Raw genomic sequence first — 15,693 nt, forward strand, 5'->3', positions numbered from 1 at the left:
TTCCGAGTTAAAAGTAGCACTTAGTTCAGATATCAGCTAGGGTTTTATAAATTCATGTTGAATGATGCATACCAGTTGAAGTATATATTGCCTGAATTCTTTCTTTCAGTTATAGTCTTACTAAAATTGGCAAACAAATTTAGGGTAGACTATATCATTGTCAGCCCTAAGTATTAAGCCCCCTACACATGTACACAAAAAAGAATGGAAAGAAATAGCCCATTAGTGTCCCTCCAATTTTCTTATGAGTGACTGGCAGAACATATTCCTATTCTCACAAAGAAAATGACTGGGAAAGTAAGTAGAATTAGATACATCCATTCACAGAATATTAAGTTACTGCCTGTTATATGCAAATTATGATGTTGCAAAGATGTATCTCAGGGCTCAATAAGCTTTAATAGGGAATATAAATACTCGAAGGACTTAAATATATGGTAGAGTAAGATAAGTGCGTAGGGAGCTTAAGATAAGTGCGTAGGGAGCTAAAGAAAGTGCTAGGGGAATTCAAAGAAGGAAGGGAGAAATTACAGCGGGACTGGTGAGGGAGAAGGAAAAGTTTATGAAGAAGGTGGCATTTGAGATGGGCCTTCATGGATTGATAGGATACACCCTGGAAAAGAGGGAGAACAATGGTTGGGATAGTATTTTAAGTATTATATATAGAACAGACTTGAAGGCAGAAAAGCATAGATGTGTTCCAGAGAACTGAATGGTCCACTTTGCCTGAACCCCTGACTCCCAAATGTTCATCTGCTGATCAGTGCTGATCTCAGGTGAAGTTTTTACCAATCCATGCTTTTAAAAGAGTTAAGTACAGCATAATTAAAGATGTCATTATGTAGTTGTTAATTATCCTTCCTGGGCAGGACTGTACTGTACTCTGAGATTGTTATTCTCTTATTTTCTTAATACCAAAGGGTCATTTTACAAATGAAATGATGGTATTGGTCAACGGTATTGGTCAAAATGACTTGACTTGGCAAAATAAAAAGGTGGCAACTGTATGTTTCTGCCTAGATTTTGTTTTGAAATTGTACTAGTCCTTGAAATTGAAGAGTCTGGAGCCAAACCGTGGATGGCTTTGAATGTCATAGTAAAGAACGTAACTGAATTTGACAGGCACTGAAGAGAGTCACTGAAAGTTGTGAGCAAACTGTTCTTTAGGAAGATGCCCCTGGTAGTCTGTTAGCCTAGAGAAGGGAAAGAAGAGAGGCGAGGAGCCCAATTAGACTATGCAGTCTGTGGAAAAGGAAAAAGACCTTGAATTGGTTTTTGGCAAGGAGCCTGACAAGAATCAGGTGGTTATCAGAGAGCGAGTATAGAGGTAAAATCTAAAATACTGGCAGTTGATTGGATACAGGCAGCTAAAACAAAAGTATTACAGATGATTTCTCACATTGGAGGAACCTGGATGAAGGGTACATGTGAACCATCTGTATTCTTTTTGCAACTTCTTGTGAGTCTTAAACCATTTCAAAATAAAAAGTTATAATAAAAAGGAAAAGATGCCAGGCACCGCTGGGATCTGTAGTCCTAGCTACTTGAGAGACTGAGGCAGGAGCATCGTTGAGCCTAGGAGTTTGAGAGCAGCCTAGGCAATATACAGCGGGACGACGTCTCTGAAAAAACAATGAAATGATGATTTCTTCAGGATTACAAGGTCAAATAGGACCGAGTTCACTTGAGTGGGCAACCATCAAAGCTGAGGACACTGACCTGTCTTCAGTGGGCATCAGCTGCACAACTTCAGTCCATTGTTATCATGGGAATGTGGCCCAGTGTTGCAAAATCTTGCAACTTTTCAATAGAAGCCAGAACGTTGGAATCTGGGTGTTTTTTTTTTAAATATGAAATCTTACAGTGTACAAAACAAATTCAAAAACATTTTTAACACTGTGTAGGCCAAACCAAACACATCTGTGAAAAATCTGAGTTCCATCAACCCCTGCTATTGGTTATTCCTCGTATTCATGTGAAACTTTGGGAGTTGAGAGGGAATTGGTATTTGCACGTTGTATCTCTGACCATAAATTTAAATCATTTACAGGTTTACACTGAAAATGATGTATTTCCAAGTTCACGATAAATTATATTCATTCTCCGTAGCATGATTAGGAGTAAAGTAGTGTGCTTGATAATTCCTTACCTTATATGGAGACTTGTTTAGGCCCAGCCAACCAAGGCTGTATGTGTGTGTGTGTTTTAATTTCTACCTTTGCACAGCTTGCCTTTACCCTTGTTGTTTAGGTATTTGAAATCTTCTTTAAAAGAATTTTGTGGCCGGGCGTGGTGGATCACACCTGTAATCCCAGCACTTTGGTGGGCCAAGGCGGGTGGATCACCTGAGGTCAGGAGTTCAAGACCAGCCTGGCCAACATGGTGAAACCTCGTCTCTACTAAAAATACAAAAATTAGCTGGGCATGGTGGTGCGTGCCTGTAATCCCAGCTACTAGAGGAGGCTGAGGTAGGAGGATTGCTTGAACCTGGGAGGCAGAGGTTGCAGTGAGCTGAGATCGTGCCACTGCACTCCAGCCTGGGCAACAGAACAGAGCGAGACTCCATCTCAAAAAAAAAAAAAAAAAGGAATTTTGTAATGGATTTTATATAACTCATGTTTTTGTTTTTCTTTTTAGTTTTAATTCACAGGTGTTGCAAGCTGACATGTTAAGAATTAGGACAAACAGAACAACGTTTAGGAATCGATGCTCTCTGGTAAGGAAATGCTTATAGTGGCCTCCCTGTCCAAGACTTGTGCTTATTGGTCTTAACCAATGGTCTTCAAACTTGAGCATTCACAGGGAGGGCTTATTAAAACACAGATGGCCAGCGGGAGTCTCACCCCCAGGGTTTCTGATTAAGTAGATGGGGGTGGAGCATGAGAATTTGCATTTCTAACAAGTTCCCACTTTGAGAAACACTGCTCTAAACATTACTGAAGGAAAAATAAACACATTGACTACAGTTATGATTGCTGCAGCTGCAACAGAATTAATTTTTAAATCCCATATGGATTTAACATTGAGATTTTATGTATAAGACCATCTGGTTTCCCTTTTTTTTTTTAAAGAAAATTCTAACTTTGAGAGGAAAATTTGCAGACTCTCCTAAAAGTAATTTTCAGGCTTTTAGACTTTTATCTCACATTTATCTTGAATTGTAAATAAGATTTGCTTTTCATGGTATTATCATGCAATCTCTAAATTATAACTCTTTTCTACTAATTATCCTGTAAACATAGGGAATATACTTGTAGATCAGTAAGCCAAGGTGAATACATGATTCATTATATGATTTTATGGAGATGAAATTCACATAACATTCAATTAACTGTTTTAAAGTATACAATTCAATGGCATTTAGTGTATTCACAATGTTGTTCAACCAGTACCTCTCTCTAGTTTCTAAAGTGCATACATATCCTTGTCTTGTTCCTCATCATTGAATATGATTTTAGCTGTGAGGTTTTGGTAAATGTCCTTTATCATGTTAAGGAAATGTCCTTCTACTCCTACTTGCTGAGTATTTTTCTTTTTCTTTTCTTTTTTTTTTTTTTTCTTTTTTTTGAGACAGAGTCTCACTTTGTCGCCCAGGCTGGAGTGCAGTGACATGATCTCGGCTCATTGCAACCTCCACCTCCTGGGTTCAAGCTATTCTTCTGGTCAGCCTCCCAAGTAGCTGGGATTACAGGCACACACCACCATGCCCAGCTAATTTTTTTGTATTTTTAGTAGAGACAGGATTTCACCATGTTGGCCAGGCTGGTCTCGAACTCTTGACCTCAAGTGATCTGCCCACCTCGGCATCCCAAAGTGCTGGGATTACAGGTGTGAGCCACCGAATCCAGCCTTGCTGAGTATTTTTATCATGAAAGTGTGTTGAATTGTTTCAAGTGCTTTTTCTGCATCTCTTGGGATGATCATGTGTTTCCCCACCTTGTTCGATTAATATGGTATATTACATTGATTTTTTTCCATGTTGAATTACCCTTGCATTCCTGGGATAAATCTTTTTGCATCTGTATTCATAAGAGATATTGACCTGTTGTTTTCTTGTGGTATCTTTTGCTAGCTTTGGTATCAGAGTAATGCTGGTGTCATAGAATGTATTAGGAGGTACTCCTTTGTCTTCTACTTTTGTAAGAGCTTGAGTAGGATTTTATGTTGATTCTTGTTTTTTGTTTGTTTGTTTTTGTCTTTGTCTTTTTGAGATGGAGTTTTGCTCTTTTTGCCCAGGCTGGAGTGCAGTGGCACGATCTTGGCTCACTGCAATCTCTGCCTCCCGGGTTCAGGCGATTCTCCTGCCTCAGCCTCCTGAGTAGCTGGGATTACAGGCACCCGCCACCACGCCCAGCTAATTTTTTGTATTTTTAGTAGAGACGGGGTTTCATCATGTTGGCCAGGCTAGTCTCAAACTCCTGACCTCAGGTGATCCACCCGCCTTGGCCTCCCAAAGTGCAGGGATTACAGGTGTGAGCCACTGTGCCTGGCCTGGTGTTGATTCTTTAAATGTTTGGTAGAGTTCAGCATTGAAACCATCTGGTCCTGGACATTTCTTTGTTGGGAAGTTTTTGATTACAGACTCTATCTCTTGTTATAGGTTTGTTGAGATTTTCTATTTCTTCTTGAATCAGTTTGGTAATTTATGTGTTATGTGTTATGTATTATAGATTTCTCTTATAATATGATTTGTAATGTGATAGAATCTATAGAATACATTTTAGTGAAATGTTATAGCTTGATACCAATTTAAAAATATTGCTCGTGGCCAGGCGTAGTGGCTTACACCTGTAATCCCAACACTTTGGGAGGCCAAGGCGGGAGGATCACCTGAGGTCAGGAGTTCGAGACCAGCCTGGCCAACATGGTGAAACCCTATCTCTACCAAAAATACAAAATTAGTTGGATGTGGTGGTGCATGCCTGTAATCCCAGCTACTGGGGAGGCTGAGGCAGGAGAATCGCTTGAACCCGGGAGTTGGAGGTTGTGGTGAGCCAAGATCGCGCCACTGCACTCCAACCTGGCGACAGAGTGAGACTTTCTCTCAAAACAAACAAACAAAAAAAAAAACAAAAAAAAATTGCTTGCTAATCTTAAAACTGGACATTTTCTTCTTCATAGAATGATATTCAATATTGTTCCCACAAATGCATTAATTTTATAGTGGGAGAAATTATAACTGTTCATTAAATAAATATTTCTTCTTTCTACTCATTTACTCATCCATTCAATGATATTTGTTGAGCACCTGCTTGCCTCTCAAAGCCTTCCATACCTATCCAGTCTTCTACTCAACGAAGCCAACATAGTGGTTTAGGACCCACTATGTGTTAGGCCCTGATCTAGTTGCCAGGGTTGATCTAACCGAGTTTGAGGAGGAGATAACATTTTAGTTGAGATCTTACTGATGTGAGAGGGTTAGCTAGTTTGGGATATTGGTGGCAGGGGTAGACAATATTCCTGGTAGAAAACAGCATGCTTGAAGTCCTGGAAAAGGAAGTGTGGTGTATAGATAAAAGAGTGTGTATAAAATTTGAAAGAAGTGCATTTTAGCTACAGTGAAAGTAAAGATACAGTGGTGAGAGATGTGGTTGAAGAAGTAGACTAGTGCAATATCTTGTAGGGCCTTCAAGTCATGTTAAGTATTTTGCACCTTATCCTAGGGTCAGTGAGAAGCCATTGAAGAGTTTTGAGCCAATGATTGACATGATCAGATTTGTTAAAAGATTGCCCTGGCTGCAGAGTGGAAAGTGGATTGGAAGAGGGCAAACGTATATGCAAGAAGATCAGATAGGCTACTGCAATCACCCTGGCAAAGAGCTGATGGTAGCTTGGACTAGTGTGATGGTAGTGGAAATGGAGAAAAGTTCCAGATTCAGGAGAAATTTGAAAGATGGAATCAATGGACGGTGGGAAACAGTGGAGGCAAACCTGACTCCTAGGTCTCTAGCTTGGACAGCTGATGGGATGGTGGTGCCACAGAATAAGAAGGGGCCATTGCAAGAAGAGTAGATTTACAAAGGAGGATGAGTTTAGCTTTGTACATGTTACATTTGAGGTTCTCTTGAACCTGTAAACTAGTGATGTTCGATGTACTAGTTTGAAGCTCAGGAGTGAGAGCTGGACTAGAGATAACCATTTGGGAATCATTGGTAGATTGTTATTTAAAACTGTGGGAATTAATGATATGACCTACAAAGAGAGTATAGAAAGAGCAGAGAAGAAGTTGCAGGACAAAACTTTAAAAATCACCAACACTTAAAAATCAGTCAGAAGAAGAGTGATGGACTAAGTAGAGAGGCAGGAGGAGGCTTCAGAAGAGAGTAGTACCATGAAAAAACAAGGAAAAGTAGTAAGTCATATGCTGTCAAGCTGTCAAACAGACTGAAAAGTGTCCTTTGAATTACCAAAACAGATATTACTCATGAATTCTTATATTTGAAAGCACTTTCAGTAGAAGGAGGAGTGGGGTGAGATTAAGCTAGATTTGATTTTGAAGAATAACTGAGAGCCAAGCACCTATAAATGGCACTGTATATCCAAGCTCAGTTATTTGGGAGGCAAATTCCTCATCTGTAAAATGGGAATGTAAAAGTAACTGCTTTGTAGGTTTGTTGTGGATTACCTTGGTCAGTATAAAGCACTCAGCACAGCACTGGCACATACTAAATGCTCAATAAATATGTGGGTTTTTTTTAATCAGTAATAGTACATATAGTCAGCAACCAGTGTACCTGGCTTTTTAAAAATTATAATTTTAAAATCTTTTTTTCTAGTACCAAATACTTAAAGGATATTTTTTCTTTCTTTCTTTCTTTTTTTTTTAGACAGATCTCTTGCCCAGGCTGGAGTGCAGTGACGTGATCTCGGCTCACTGCAACCTTCGCCTCCTGGGTTCAAGCGATTCTTCTGCCTCAGCCTCCTGAGTAGCTGGGACTACAGGCACGTGCCACCACACCTGGCTAATGTTCGTATTTTTAGTAGAGATGGGGTTTCACCATATTGGCCAGGCTGGTCTCAAACTCCTGACCTCGTGATCCGCCTGCCTTGGCCTCCCAAAGTACTGGGATTACAGGCGTAAGCCACTGTGCCCGGCGATTCTTGGCATTTTAAAAATGCAAAACATTCCTTAGGAATTCTAGGCTCCTAATTTGCATAACGTTCAGTTTAATATAATGTATATTTAAAATAAACCATCTTATATAACAGATTGTGTTTGGCAGAATTGAAGTCATTTTAACTTATTGGATGATGGGGATTTCAAGGCTTGTTGGTTTAGCTTGCTATAGCAATACTATGCATATGCTTTTATTGTGTCTAAGTATCACTTCATTATTATTATAAGACATAAGTAAGTATATACTTACCTTTAGTATAGAACTGCTGAATTTTCTAGGAGAATGACATGATGAATTAGAATGCTTTTGGCAAAAGCAGTAAAATCCAATTAGAAGAGACTTAAACAGCCTGGGCGAGGTGACTCAGGCCTGTAGTCCCAGCACTTTGGGAGGCCAAGGTGGGCGGATCACCTGAGGTCGGGAGTTCAAGACCAGCCTGGCCAACATGGTGAAACCATGTCTCTCCTAAAAATACAAAAATTAGCCGGGCATGGTGGCATGCGCCTGTAATCCCAGCTACTCAGGAGGCTGAGACAGGAAAATCGCTTGAACCCAGGAAGTGGAGTTTGCAGTGAGCCGAGATCACACCACTGCACTCCAACCTGGGTGACAGAGTAAGACTCTGTCTCAAAAACAAAAACAAAAGCAAACAAACAAACAAAAAACAGAGAGACTTAAACAATAAGGAGCAATAAGGAGCATTATTATCTCAAATAATAAGAAGCCCCAAGAAAAGGCCAGGTTAGTTCAGTGGGCCAGTGATGTCATCAGAGATCCAGGTTCCTTCTATCTTTCCACCCTACCATCTTCAGCAGCCACAGTTAATTATGTAACTAGTAATTAGACCCAGGGTTCAAAATCAATGGATAGCAAGCTCTTATATATATTTACAGATGTCGAGAAGGATATCTATCAACCTATCTTTAGTAGATATCTCTGGAGCATGACATTATAGGCAGAATTTTATTTTTACTTTATGCATTTCTATACTAGTTGGATGTTTTTCACAAAGCATGAGCAATACAGGTGTTTTCATTTCTAGTAGATATTATATTACAAAATAGAAACATTATTCTTGAAAAAATACAAATATTATTGAATGATATCATAAACTATAAGTTTAATGGTTATGTCCTATACTGGTCTATCCTTAAAATTGGTGCCACAGGCATCTAAAGTAGCCAAATTCATAGACACAGAAGGTAGAATGGTGGTTGCTAGGGGCTGGGAGGAGGAGGGAATGGGGAGTTGTTGTTTAAAGGATACAGTTTTGCAAGGGTACAATTTTAAAGGGTTTCAGTTTTGCACGATGAAAAGAGTTTTGGAGATTGGCTGCACAACAATGGGAATGTACTTCATACTGCTGAACTGTATACTTCAGAATGGTTAAGATGGTAAGTTTCATGTTAGTGTATTTTACCACAATTTTAAAAATTGGTGCTGCTTTTCATGTATTTAAATATAGGTAAAACAGGCTGGGCGCAGTAGCTCACGCCTGTAATCCCAGCACTTTCAGAGGCCAAGGCGGGCGGATTACTTGAGTTCAGGAGTTTGAGACTAGCCTGGCCAACGTAGTGAAACCCCGTCTCTACTAAAAATATGAAAAATTAGCCAGGTCTGGTGGCACGCGCCTGTAATCCCAGTTACTTGGGAGGCTGAGGCAGGAGAATCTCTTGAACCCAGGGAATGAAGCTTGCAGTGAGCCGAGATCCCACCACTGCACTCCAGCCTGGGCGACAGAGACAGACTCCATATGAAAAAATATATATATATATACACATATATATGTATATATATATATTTTATATGTGTGTGTGTGTATATATATATATATATGGGTGTGTGTGTGTATACATACGTATATAGGTAAAACAGTGTTTTAGAAACAAATCACTGTGACAGAGGGCATTGAAGAGCCATGGGTTTTTGTGTTGAATGAACACAAAAATAAAGATGCGTATTTTCCTAGCATTGTAAAAAAAAAAAAAACTGTTCCCTCACAATTATTTTGTTTAATTAAGTGCAAATATTTTCTTCACTTCTCTCAGGAAATTACTTCACCCACTTCTGTTGAACAGAAGCCCAAAGACCTCTTCTGACCTTGAGACTATGCCTTCTCCCAAATCGCCCCTTTGCTTTATCTCCTAAGAACTCTGAAGTTGCCATGCCTGTTCCTTTCTCTCCCACCAGGAATTCTGGCACTTCTGCTCAATCCGGGTGTCACTGCGTCACTTCTCCATCCCCACCCCCTCCTCTTCCAAAGGAAGCAGGGGAAATGTCTCATCTTCCTAAGAGAAAAGGTTGTGCTTTTCTTGAGCAATTCATCTGTTCTAATTTTAGGCCTACTGACATCTGTCTCATTAGGTTTTGCTTTTCATATTGGCAACCACAAACCCCAAATCTAGTGTATGGCCCACAAAGTTGCAAGCATGTAATACATTCCTGATCCTGCTTTATGCCCTGCGCATCTAGCCCATGTTCAGTTCATGTTAAGTAGCATTATAAACCATCTTAAATCATTTCTGAAACTAGGCAGAGACATTTATAAACACAGTGTACAACCCTTTGTTTAGGATTTTCTGAGCATTTTATCTCTAGTTACTATAGTAGGAAATGGCTTAAAAACAGCAAACCTAGGAAAATGAAAAATAATTTTTAAAAATCTTAATGTCTTTACAATATGAATTTTCTCTCTTAAATGGAACTAAGCTTGGTTTTTCCTCCTGTCTTAATCTCTTCACTGGAGATAATTCTTAGGAATTAGCTTCACCCAGCACCCTCCCTAACCTCCCGCTACTTCTACTCCCAGCCACCTTCACACCATGACATCATTCCTTGGTGCTGATACTCTTGGTTCCTTCCAAGGACTTTTCTTTCTTCCTGGAGTGTGAGAAAAAGGCACAGTGGGAAATTTACACAAAAGATACCAGTGATGTTTATTACATCTCAGTAAACTCATTATTTCTATTTTAATACTTTGTTTCACGTGGAAAAATTATCTAAGGTAATTTCTTTGCAAACGCCACTTGTAGTACTTAATTTGGGGAGAATTCTCTTCCAGAAGCCTTGTTTTCTGCAATTAATTTCTCACATTATTACTAAAAGAATCAGCCAATACAAGATTTGATCCACATTTTGTCCAATTAAAAAATTCTTGTAGCTTATGATTCTGTAGCTCAAGTTCAAATCCTACCTACCTCAGACATTTCACACTATCTCCCTGCTGGTGTCATCAATTTCAGTCCATCTTCTCATGATTTCCTAGATGAAGTTTTTCAGTGGGAAATCCTAAGCCTTTGCCTGAACCTAAACTGGTTCCTTCCCATCCCTTAGGTATAAATTAAAAATAATCTCTTCTAGGGAAGTCTTTCATCATTATTTTATGAAAGAAATTTGTCATACCATGTTTTCTCACTTATAAGTCGGAGCTAAATGATAAGAACTTATGAACACAAGGAAACAACAGACACTAAGGTCTACTTGAGCGGGGAGGATGTGAGGAGGGAAGCAGAAAAGATAACTATTAGGTACTGGGCTTACTACCTGGGTGATGAAATAGTATGTACAACAGGCCAGGCACGGTGGCTCACACCTGTAATCCCAGCACTTTGGGAGGCCAAGGTGGGCAGATCACCTGAGGTCAGGAGTTTGAGATCAGCCTGGTCAACATGGTGAAACCCCATCTCTACTGAAAATACAAAAAAATTAGCTGGGCATGATGGTATGTGCCTGTAGTCCCAACTACTCAGGAGGCTGAGACAGGAGAATTGCTTGAACCTGGGAGATGGAGGTTGCAGCGAGCCGAGATTGCACCACTGCACTCCAGCCTGGGTGACAGAGTGAGCCTCCGTCTCAAAAAAAAAAAAAGAAAAGAAATAATATGTATAACAAATCCTGGTGACACATGTTTACCCTATGTAATAAACCTTCACATGTACCCCCAAACCTAAAATAAAAGTTAAATAAATAAAAAATTAAAAAATAGAAAGTAATTGTCTTATTTATGACATGTCATTATAATACAGCCAAAGTGTCATAATTTCTATAGAAAGTATATGTATACATTTAAGTTCAGGTTATATATCTTTTTCATTAGATTATAAACTTTAAAAACCATAGTGTTTCATGTTATATATTGTGAATTTTCTGGGCATTTGATTGATGAAGAGGTGAACCTTAGTAGCATGGATTAAACGTATTAAAATTCTGCCTCTTCAAAGGTGTGTGTGTTTGTGTATCTGTATATATGTGTATATATATGTATATTTGTATACGTGTATTCTATGTACATATATACATATATACATACACGTATACATATATATGCATATACATGCAAAATGTATACATGTACACATATATATCCATGTGTATATGAGATTTTTTTCAGGAAAACCTAAATTTTTCAGATTCTGTTCATGCCACTGCACAACTTCTCAATTAGTGTTACTAAAGGGAAACACTGAGGAAGAATCTCCAACACTGTATAAATCACAGTGTTTTCTGCTTGCTTTGAAAGTTTGATTATTTTTATAGTATGCCTTAAGAATGGGCACGTAAATATTTTTTAAATTAGCAATACTTGGGGTTCAAGGTAAAAAAGAAAAAAAAGTCACAGTATCTAATGTTGAGAGGGTATGAGGAAATAGGTATTCTAATACACTACTGGGAAGTAAATTTGTATAAGTTTTCTGGAGGGCAGCTTGGTGATATGTATCAACAACCTTGCAACCCAGAAATTCCAGCTCTATGAATTGATCCTAAAGAATTAATTAAGGATGTGTGCAAACATTAGCTTAAAAGATATTATTACAACATTCTTTATAAGAGCTAGCAAAAAATATGGCAACAGCCTGAATGTCTAACAATAGGGAATAGGTCAATCGAAAGAGCCTTCGTTACCTGTATTTGAATTCCAGTTCTAGCAATGACTGCATAACCCCTTGGACAAGTTGCTTAATCACTGTAGCCCTCAGTTTTTCTGAGGCAAAAGGAAGGTGATAATAATGCCTACCTCATGGGGTTGCTGTGAGAATTGAGTGAGATAAAACGTGTGGCACATAATAAAAGTGCTGCTTATTATTATGGTACGTCCTTACAGTTTAATATTCAGCACTTAAAATGGTGTTGCAGATGAATTTTAACATGGAAAGACTCAGAATGTATTAAATTATATATATTGAGTATACATGCTTTATAATGAGAAAAAATGTGAGCCTATTTCTGTTAAAAACAAAAAGATCAGGGCCAGGCCCGGTGGCTCATGCCTGTAATCCCAGCACTTTGGGAGGCCAAGGCGGGTGGATCACTTGAAGCCAGGAGTTCGAGACCAGTCTGGCCAACATGGAGAAACCCTGTCTCTACTAAAAATATAAAAATTAGCCGGGCGTGGTGGCGCACGCCTGTAATCCCAGCTACTCGGGAGGCTGAGGCAGGAGAAATGCTTTAACCCAAGAGGTGGAGGTTGCATTGAGCCAAAATTGGGCCACTGGCCACTGCACTTTAGCCTGGGTGACAGACTGAGATTCCTTCTCAAAAAAAGAAAAAAGAAAAAAAACAAAAGATCAGGACAAACAGGCAGAGCATAGGGGAATTTTAGGGCAGTGAAACTATTCTGTACCATACTATAATGATGGATGCATGTCATACAAAACCCTTAGCATGTCCAACACCAGGAGTGAACCTAAATGTAAACTATGAACTTTGGGTGGTAATGATGTGCCAATGTAGGTTCATTGGTTGTAAAAAATGCACCATTCTGGTGAGGGATGTTGGTAGTGGGAGAGGCTGCACTTGTGTGAGAGCTGGGGGGGGTATGTGGGAACTCTTTATAATTTCTGTTCAATTTCGCTGTGAACCGAAGAGCGCTCTAAAAAATAAAATATATTAAAAATAAATAAATGAAAGATCAAATAGGAAAAGACTGGAAACTGCTGGGTAACAGGGGACAGATAGCCTAGTTTTATAAATACTTAGCATATAATTCAAATTGTTTATGTATCATTAAAGGATGTATTCTAGAGTGTTTGATGATGGTAGTAATAATGGTGGTAGTAGTAATAGTTACCATTTATTTAGCACAAACTCTGTGCCAGGTGCTGTGCTAAACACATTACATGCATTATCACCATTATCACATTAAATAGATGCTTAAAACAGCAACTCTAGCATGTTGTTCATAACACTATTGCCTATAGCAACAAATTATATATCCAATGTATCCCTTTAATATAAGTTTTATCCAGAAAAGATTTCTGACTTTTGTTAGAAGGGTCAGCTAGTAGCATTATTGATTTGAATTACAAATTTCCTTAAGATATCAACCCTAGAACATGATTAGTACAGGCCAGTCTGAGTTATGCGCCAGTCAAGAGTCCACAACTGTCAGATTTTTTTTATTATTATTATTTTTTGAGTCAGTCTTGCTCTGTCATCCAGGCTGGAGTGCAGTGATGTGATCTTGGTTCACTGCAACCTCCGCCTCCCAGGTTCAAGTGATTCTCCTGTGGCAGCCTCCAGAGTAGCTGAGATTATAGGCGCCTGCTACCACGCCCGGATCTTTTTTTTTTTTTTTTTTTTGTCTTTAGTAGAGATGGGGTTTCACCATGTTGGCCAGGCTGGTCTTGAACTCCTGACCTCAAGTGATCTGCCTGCCTTGGCCTGTCAAAGTGCTAGGATTACAGATGTGAGCCACCACATCCAGCGTGACATGTTTATACCCATTCTCTGGATAGCAATAGAACCAGGCTCAGGGCTGATGATATGTATCTGAGTATGTCTATTCCAAAGTTAAATAGATGGTGCTATTAGGTGTAACCTGCTCTTCTCCTGTGTATAACAGAGTAGATCATTTTCCCACAGTTCAAACTCTTTGAGCATGACATTTAAAGCTTTATAATCTCTTCACGCTTTTGGCCTCAGAGTCCTTTCTCCCTCCACGAACTTGGTGTGCCACTCACACAGGGCCAGTATCCTGTCTTAAAACATGCCAAGCACTTTCACTTTTCTGTTGCTTATGCTGGCAAACTCCTTGTTCTGAAGGTCCAACTGAAATACCACCTTATGCCTTTCTTATTTGTCTTCCACCTCCCACCCCCTACACACACCCACTTCATCTTTGCTTTTTATTCCCACCCCACTTTGCTTTCATTTGACATGCACTTCCTTGTCTCTTATATAAAATCTGCTTCCAAGACTGGTTTCTTCAGTGTATTGTAAGGTCTCTGAGTAATAACTGAGGGTAATAACAACAGCTTATTAGCTGTCTTTTTTTTTTAAGAAAAAAATTCTCTCATTCCCCTCTGAACAGAAAAATAGCTCATTAAACATAGCAAGTATTCAAAAAATAGTGAAATACTTAACAGCTAGCCATATTTTGACAATAGCGAATTATTGTGGTGAAGTAGTTGTTGCTAATTGTCAAATAAAATTTATATGTAGTAAATTTTCAGTTACCCACATACCAATTTTCTATTGTTATTTTTACAACCTTGGCTGTTTCTTCTACTTTCTAGCAAATGATTTGAAAAAAACAAACTGATTTTAATACTTTAAGCAACATATAATTAGTGAGGTGATATATTCCTTAAGCAGCAATATGATAATTTTAAAACCCAACAAAAATTCAGACTATCTGCTTCATGGAAACATTTATTTATCCAACACATACTTTATTTTATTTATTTATTTATTTATTTGGAGATGGTGTCTTGCTCTGTTGCCCAGGCTGGAGTGCAGTGGCACGATCTCAGCTCACTGTAAGCTCTGCCTCCCAGGTTCAAGCGATTCTTCTGCCTCAGCCTCCTGAGTAGCTGGGGTTACAGGCACCCGCCACCATGCCTGGCTAATTTTTGTATTTTTAGGAGAGACAGGATTTCACTATGTTGGCCAGGCTGGTCTCGAACTCCTGACCTCAAGTGATCCACCCGCCTCCGCCTCCCCATCCCGAAGTGCTGGGATTACAGGCATGAGCCACCACACGTGGCCCAACCCATACTTTTTGAACACTCATCTTCCCTCCACTCACTAACTCACTCCTCTTACTGCCTTTCATGGCCACACTCCATCTATTGGTTTCTACTGGGAACCTTAGCAACCTCTTTTTCAGCCTTCTGGTCATTTCTCCAATCTACCTCCTTCTCTTCACTCTCCCTTTTTCATTTAGACCCTCACCATCTGTGACCTGGCCTGTGACCCTGCGTCTAGTCCCTCTTCCATCCACCATCAATGTGTTCTGCATGATGTTGCTAGGGTTACCTTTTTAAAGCAGATATGATCTTGTTTAAACAAGCTTTGAGGTTTAAGAACTCAGAGGAATCTATGCTCTGGGTTTCCTATTGTGCTTAAAGGCTAAAGTCCAAAAACTACAATCTGGTTTTAGCCTAATTTCCCTAAATTTGTTTCCTGTTGTACCCTCGCAGGTACTAAGTTTCAGCCACCCTGAACCTTTCTGTTCCCTGAACATTCCTCTCTGTCTGAGTGTTTCCTCTCACTCCTTGAAATGTCCTCCCTCCTCTTCTCTAATGAGTTGCTACTCCTCTATGAAGACTTCTCCAAGACCCACACAGAGTTCTCT

The 15,693-nt window shown here is 39.3% G+C and overlaps 1 protein-coding gene across 14 annotated transcripts in view; it reads left to right on the forward strand.

Annotated features, from left to right (window-relative positions):
* PABIR3 (PABIR family member 3) overlaps nt 1-15,693 on the forward strand; it is a 51,837-nt gene that overhangs the window by 8,024 nt on the left and 28,120 nt on the right. For all 14 annotated transcript variants that reach the window (XR_008675471.2, XR_010132473.1, XM_019019575.4 and 11 more), the window contains exon 3: nt 2,638-2,716. Coding sequence is in view for 12 of the 14 variants with exons in the window: in XM_019019575.4 (XP_018875120.1) it covers nt 2,638-2,716 (79 nt within the window). In the remaining 2 variants the exon portion in view is untranslated. The remainder of the gene's footprint in view (nt 1-2,637; nt 2,717-15,693) is intronic.

Source organism: Gorilla gorilla, chromosome X, assembly GCF_029281585.2.
Source record: "Gorilla gorilla gorilla isolate KB3781 chromosome X, NHGRI_mGorGor1-v2.1_pri, whole genome shotgun sequence".
NCBI lineage: Eukaryota > Metazoa > Chordata > Mammalia > Primates > Hominidae > Gorilla > Gorilla gorilla.